Source organism: Saccoglossus kowalevskii, chromosome 10, assembly GCF_978046115.1.
Source record: "Saccoglossus kowalevskii chromosome 10, keSacKowa6.1, whole genome shotgun sequence".
In the NCBI taxonomy this organism is placed as follows: Eukaryota; Metazoa; Hemichordata; class Enteropneusta; family Harrimaniidae; genus Saccoglossus; species Saccoglossus kowalevskii.
Window position 1 is genome coordinate 32,025,712 of NC_140650.1, and position 8,011 is coordinate 32,033,722.

The following is an 8,011-nucleotide window of genomic DNA, read 5'->3' on the forward strand; positions in this document are numbered from 1 at the left end:
GATAACTATATTCTCATTTGGTTTGTCTTTAGTGGCGTCACTTATATCTATAGTTGCTATATGACACCTCTCCTAGATTACCACGTATCGCCTTTGAACGACCTCTAACGTCGGGCACAGGGCATTGACCTTTGAATGACATTGCTCGTCAGAAAACATCGATTTGTAATGTTCACCGTACTATGTTATTTACTCCACTAACCTACACAACAGTAACCAGCAAATAGCACATCCCCCGGACACATCCCTCGGACACATCCCTCGGACACATCCCCCGGACACATCCCCTATAAGGGTATCTGCATGTACCGACCATGGTATTCTCGACAGCAGGGTATCCGGATACAACGGGAGGACGAAGTGTTAGCGATGATATAATTCTTCCTGGAATCGTGTCCAATCCCTCCGCGCGTAAGCCCCAGACACTGAGCGACACGGACATCATGATGTTAAATCTCACACCCAGTGGCGGCGACACATTGGGGGGAGGGGGGGGTCAGAGGGAGCGGTCTTTCCCCCGGAAAAATGTTGGGGGAGGGGCACCCTTTGTGTCAGCGAATTTGCCTCTCAAAATGCAGGAAATTGCGTTTCAGATGGTCTAGTAAGGTTGCTCCTTCAGTGCAAGGTTGGTGAGCAGATCTCGCCCCCACATGCAAAATCTCGTGCCGCCGCCTTTGACACCCCACTCACAACACACATTGGCAAAGAACGAAACTCTCGATTCGGCCATTATGGTGCCATTTTATTGTTAATTGACATTGAGCTGCACTTGTAAGGTCATTGGTCTTTGACATCATAACAGAAACAAATTAGGAAGATTCGTTAATATGAAAGGCTAGATACTGCCTCCTGATATCTATAAATACGATGATTTCAACTAAATGAATCTATTTCAAACGTATGTACAAGTTAACAGATATCTCAAAGCAATAAACTAGGCATAATGGCCCTCACGCATTGAGCAACACATTTATTTTGTTTTTATTCACAGGACTTTTCGCTAAGATATCCCTAGAACAGACAACAGAAGCGGGAATATGTCTAGAGTCAATCGTTTTTTTATTTTAAATATGGAACGCTAGATCCGTGACCGGTCCATCATCAGCTTGAACTAGCAAGATGACGTCAGACTGGCCAGGGGTCCAGCATGACACCATGAACGGTCGTTTTATTCTGGGATGACACAAGACTGTCGATATATTCTGTTTCCCACGAAATTTGGTTACAAAAAAAAATTATTCGTATGCACCATCAGTCAAATCAGTGTAAAAAATACAACACATTCTGAGATAAAAAACACACACACTATCCCTAAAAGTATGTAAATTTCTAAGTAAACTAAACACAATAATTTACATATATTTTTTGGGGGGGCATAAAATGATAATAAGAAGCAAACATGGGTATTTTTTTTATATTAAAACATAATGTACAGATGGAAAATCCTCTTTTGGTTTTGTGTGTCAGTTTTCGCCATTCTCTCACTAAAAATAAAATAGCTGTGAAGTAGTATCATATTTTTTGTAATTTTATTTTATTCGTGGCAACAAATGATTATGGAAATTCGCTGGAATCTATAGGCTCCAACCAAATAGAGAGAGACAACGAAAGTAAAATGAAATGATAGGTATATCGATTTATCGGTCGATTGATTGATTGGGTGCATATATTATTCATTGAAAGGTTTGTTTGTTTGTTTGTTGGAGATATAATATAGCGAGGCCGACAATCCAAGATGGCTTCAAGTGTTGTAGGCATTGGTGTGATGGAGAGAACTTCTAGCCATTCTGGAAAGTTGTGAAAAGATTTCAAACTATCTAACCAGATTTTTTCACTAATTCTTCATCTTTGGTTCCGTGTTTGATGATACGACAGAATGCGATGTAGTCCAAATCTCCACGGTCGTCGATTGGAGCGCCATAACACATTTGTTCGAACTGTGAATATAGATATATTATTATTAGGATCTGTAGACTGGTTGCCGACCTCGAGTATCAGTTGGCGTTCACCAGTGAAAGCATTCTGGGCCTCGAGAATTAATAAATTTCGTTAATATATACAAATTGTGGATTTCTGTGTCACGTCATATTTATGACAGAGTACGTCATCAAATTCACCATTTTTTTCACCCTCGTTCGTATCTAACCTATCTGTCATAAAAACAGTAAGCCAATTATTTATCCATCTCACCACCACTTCAATGACAAATAAACATTGGATTTAAAATAAGGCGAATTTTAGAAAAAAATCTAAAGTTCTTGTTGAAATTTTGTGTTGAATACACGCTGTGAACGAGCTTTTAACAAACAAACACGTTAGTGACGTCATCGGACAGAATATCAGGTTCACACTCAGAAACCCGCAAATAGTCTGTATGTAGATCTGGAAATTGGAATAAACCAGCCCATGGAAGGTACTCCTAGTATTGCTACCTTCCATAGCCAGCCTGCGATGTTGGAACGTGAACTCACCTCGTCTTTTGTCAGTCGGTCCCCTCTCATACAAAGAGCATCTACAAGACTGCAAAAAAGATACAAAGATAAGAAGCTGGGAATGTTGTCAAACTTTATACAAGGAAGATATAATGGCAGTCTTCCTGTGATGATACATAACTAGCAAAATAAAACTCTCGAGTCGATCTCCCGGTGTTATAGTTGACGAAATGATAATAATACTTACTCGTCTTCGTTTATCAATCCCGATCCATTGTCGTCTAGTGTTTTGAAAGCATTTTTTATGGTTTCTTCGGGATCCGTACCTGCAACAGAAGAGAATATAGAAGTTAGTAGGTTCATTTTTTTAGTAAATGAGATAAAAATGTATTGCATTGTTTCAACACCGAGGCAAATTGTTTATTCTACATAACGTGACGTCACGTTGGGTGTATCAAGTTTCCCTGAACAATTCTTGAAGTATCCATGTTGGTATCGTGGCGCTGATAATGGAACGTGCATTTATATGGTGATGGGATGACGGCTCAGATGGTTACATACAAAAATAAGCAAATACACAAACAAACTAGAACGAGCTCAATGTGAAATATACAATGTTTATGACAAGTAATACCAATGCGTGCTAAAATATTGCATTTACTTACCGTTTAATTTTTCACCAAATAACGTCAGAAACATGGTAAAGTTGATAGGACCTGGTGCTTCACCCACCATTTCATCCAGCACTTTATTTTCCGGGTCCTTACCTATACATATCAAAATACAGAGATGAATAAATATTCGTGTTTTGACCTCTGTGTAAAAGTATCACAAACATCACGCCGCGTCGTAATAGGAGTCCCACGCGATTTGCGTAAAATGCTCGTCTTTTACAGGAAATTCGAAGGCGCATTGCATGGCAACTGTGGCGTTTTATGACGCTAGCCGTTACGCTTATTTCGTAATTTGTGAATACGATGTACTAGTTGAGGGGGTCAACATGTCTGTATGAGAACGAGACATAAAAAAAGAGTGTGATTTATTTAAATGTGTTCCAGCTCGTCGTAATTTAATTGAAGGGATCTGGCACCACCGCATAGTTTGGCCATGGAGCAATGTTCATACTGATAAAAATGGATCAAAACATTTTAATGGGAAGTTTGAACAGACGTTTTAATGGTAGTGTTTTGACAATAAGATAAACTAAATTCACATAATACGAATGGTAACTATACAAATAGCATCATCTACTCTGTCTGTGCGTCATCGACTTACCCATAGAGGCGAACATATCGTGTAAGTCTTCCCTGTCAATAAACCCGTCTCTGTTTTGATCGATTAACGTGAACGCCTAGAACAAGAACAAACAACCGCGAGGTTATTTATTTTTACGAAATAATTGAGTAAAAATGGCGCCTTTTCAAAATAGATCAACACCATACCGACTCGACCCTGGGAATGTGACAAGGAATGCAGGGTTTTGCAAACAGATCTTGACAATGTCACGAAAAGTATAAATATATACAACAGGGTTTATGGTACAAATGCATGTAGAATAAATAAAGTATTGCACGCCCTCGCGTATAAAAACTAATTTTTTAGTCTAAACACATATCATATATCAGTTAGTGAGAGGCAAAAACATTCCAGATGCAGATCCTTGACCAGCTAATAGTTTTCTTACAAAAAGAAACATGATACGAGTCAGCTGTGGCCAGCTGGCATTTGTACTATGTATGACATATGTTACGGTGAAAGTGAAATTATTACCATCTAGCAGATAAAAATAACCCCAAATTTCGTTTATTAATCCATAATACCATTATCATCTTATTGAATATTTCTAACTGATTTCGCAACTCACGGTATCTACAATTACATTACGAAGTATATGAACTTTTCCGGTGATTCCGGAGTGATAAATAATCAATCGCTCTAATTCGGATGCGCACATTTTATTGTATCCGAAAGGAATGTTCAAGTACAACACCAAATTCGGAAGCAATGGAATAATAAATAAATAACAAACAAACAAAATAAAAAATACCCCAAAATATGTTTTAAATATTTTATTTTGTAAGTTAGAGTATATTGAATTAGTGACACATATATAAACCGTTATAAAACGTTACGATTTCGAGTTACGTGTATTGTCTCTATAACAATTGCTTATTACTAACAAGAACAGCAGTCCATGGCTGCATATATCTACAATAATACCTCTAAACAAAAAACATATGTCGATGTTAGAGAAAAAACAGACAAGGATAATTGGCATTCTAACAAAGGTATTCCAAGATGGCCTCTTTTGCAAAGACGCGCAGCAACTCCAAATATTCGACAGATTCTTTGCATGCTAAGCCAGTCGCTGCACTGCGCCACACACGGCCGATTTTGTTTAGATATCTGCGCGATCTGGATGAAGAGCTCACATAAGATATACAGCCCACTAACAATAAAGTTAAGGGTTAACCGTATACCTTACAAGGTCTATAGGTGGGTTAACCAATTAATTCCCCAGGGGGGAGGCTTTGTCGTGTTCTGGCATATTCCCTCCTTTGACAACTAACAGATGTGAAACTTTTTCTCAGAGTAGAAGGGAGGAGAAAGAGAGAAAAATAGAGGGGTCAGTGTCTCGGATCGAATATCTACAGTATAACAGTACGTACCTCCTTGAACTCCTGGATCTGTGCCTGGTCAAACATAGCAAACACGTTACTTGTTGCACGTTGAGCACGTTTCTTTTGCTTTCCACCGGACTTTGCTTTTCTGCTGGCCTGCAATACATATTTATAGTATAGATAAACTGACAAATAAATTAAAGACTACTGTAATAGCGCTCCTAAGCCAACGTGGATGAATTGAAAACATACGACTGTCTCTGTTGAAATGTTAATATACAATTAATTATGTTTTACATTATCCACAAGGAGTATCGTGACGAATAATTAATACTTTTCAATTCAATATAAAACCCCACAAATGCCATTCGCATCGTGAAATTTATTTTACGTAAACTGCAATTTCAGTCTAGTCAAATTAATTTAACGTCATTTGTACTATTAAATGAAGGCACTAGAGATGCACCAATATCAATGTCGGATCAGCTAGAGGGCGCAATCTTTACCTAAAAATATATATTGAAATTTAGTTAAATGTAACAATTAATGATCGAAAGAAAAACATCGAATGCGGTAAAATTCATCGATGTTTCTAAGATTTGACCGCCACAAAAACCGAGTTTCTGCTTGTATTGCTATTCTAGGCGAAGAATGACTACTACATACTCGACTGGGCCCTTGTACATTCCATACATACTTACCACGAAGGGTCAGTTAGGGTACTTTAACAATTTTTAACAGAGTTTGTTTATTCCCAGATTTCTCGTCTTTTTCAGAAGAAGTGAATTAGTAGAAAGAATTACAAACCCGTTACCACAATCCTCACATACATTAGATTAGAGGAGAGGGAACACATACACAAAGAGAGAAGAATGTAGCGAAGAATGCAAAGTATGGTTTAGAGTGAAAACTTTGAGGCTGGAAGGTTTCCTGCCCTTCTAACTACAACGGAATATCAGACATCATCTCAGCAAATCAGGATAGACAGAAAGTTGAAGTATAATAGAGACACCACTTACCATGTTTAAGTTTCGAGACTAAATCCACAAGAAAAGAAAAAAAGAATCCTAAGAGTTTGGTAAGCTGAACGGATAGAGACGGGTACAGACACAGGGAGAGTGATCTTATGCCAATGAGGGACGAGGTCTCATAGCCCATGGGGGTCTACGATGGAACATACCATTATGGAATGGGTAAAAGTAACGCGTGAACTTGGTTTGTTTTAATTAAAACTTAACGAAACTTTAGTTTCACTGCGCCTTCTTGCTTTCAACGTACATCATGTGATTAGATGTATGGATTGAGATGATATTCGCGAAAAAAACAAGGCTTAGAAAAAAGAGATGTTAGAATTCTCTCCCGTTGTTGAATCCATCTTGGTATCAACCATGCTGTGATTAGATAACCAGAAGAATTAGCAATAATTTCTTTCCTTATTTAGCTATGGACCAGTAATCCAATCCAATACAACAACTGAGTTCATGATCCAAGATGGCGGAGTTTCTTTTAACAGTACCCAGTCCTTTTCTGCTGAAAAACATATATTTAGTGTTTCACTTTGCCAACAAAAAAGGAGATACATACTTAACATTTTCAGAAGGAAAACGTTAAATGTTGATGTTTTTTAAAAAATTTTTAGTTGACATAATATATAAATAATAAATTTCACTCTGCCAGGGCGTTGGAACCGGGATCAGAACATTGTCATTTAACTATTGTTTCTAAAATTTTCGTAAAACTAAAAACAACAACTTGAGGTCACACAGACCACATTTAAATAGCTACTACCGTGTAGAGTGACCAGTATCAGAATTAATTAAAAATCAGCGGGGGACAGGGATGTGTAGGAATATCGGTGTGTAGTAGAGTAAACTGATGCTTGTCAGTTCATGGTGTCGCCACGTGATCTGGGGCACGTCTCGTGAGACGAATTTAACGTTTCACTAATATTTGATTTGTAATAATGACCCGATCCTCTCCATCCGATGACATAACCGAAGCCATTCCCGCACGATGACATGAGCAACCCACCCATCATATTCTCGATGGCACGAGCGACTCAACAATTCACATCCGATGTCATAGGCGACACATCCATCCAACACCCGATGACATAGACGACCCACCCGATGTCATAGGCGACCCACCCACCCCACTCCCGATAACATGGGCAATCCAATGTCAGTGTGTAATAATAATATTAATATAGTATACATATATCATTAAATAATATTAACTTTATTCAATTTGACAAAATTAGCAATATAAATCTATCTACATGGTGCGAATCATTTTCATCTATCTATCTATCTATATATATATCTATCTATCTATCTATCTATCTATCTATCTATCTATCTATCTATCTATCTATCTATCTATCTATCAATATCATAAACCGATGAATTAAAGCCTACACAATTTGGAAAACGCGGGAGCAGATTTTATATAGATTACTTGAATGGAACAAGTACCGTTAATTATAGCAACCAGTGTGGATGGGAAATGGAGGCTTTATTTACGTATAATATGTGCCCACAATACGGAGGTGGCGACGAACTGGCCACAATATCACCCCTGCTAGGTTACGTGCCCACAAGGCGGAGGTGGCGACGAACTGGCCACACTATCACCCCTGCTAGGTTACGTGCCCACAAGGCGGAGGTGGCGACAAACTGGCCACACTATCACCCCTGCTAGGTTACGTGCCCACAAGGCGGAGGTGGCGACAAACTGGCCACACTATCACCCCTGCTAGGTTACGTGCCCACAAGGCGGAGGTGGCGACAAACTGGCCACACTATCACCCCTGCTAGGTCTAAATGAGGCGTCATATTTACACGTTAGTTCGATGACACGGATGCTAATAGAAATCATTTGAAACGGATAATCCGGCTTAGCATGTTTTCCGTTGAAAAAATAACCTCATACTACGCTCAGTGACGGTATAACCCGCAT

General features: G+C 38.6%; 1 protein-coding gene across 1 annotated transcript; it reads right to left on the reverse strand.

Moving 5' to 3' along the window:
* Positions 1–1,398: 1,398 nt before the first annotated feature.
* LOC100371805 (myosin regulatory light chain 12B-like) lies at positions 1,399–6,208 on the reverse strand. Its single transcript, XM_002742108.4, has 7 exons — positions 6,073–6,208; positions 5,102–5,209; positions 3,708–3,783; positions 3,098–3,199; positions 2,680–2,758; positions 2,472–2,520; positions 1,399–1,937 (listed from the first exon to the last, which is right to left on the reverse strand). Exons 1-7 carry the CDS (start codon positions 6,073–6,075, stop codon positions 1,818–1,820), a joined length of 537 nt encoding a protein of 178 aa, XP_002742154.1. The 5' UTR covers positions 6,076–6,208; the 3' UTR covers positions 1,399–1,817.
* Between the last annotated feature and the right edge of the window lie 1,803 nt (positions 6,209–8,011).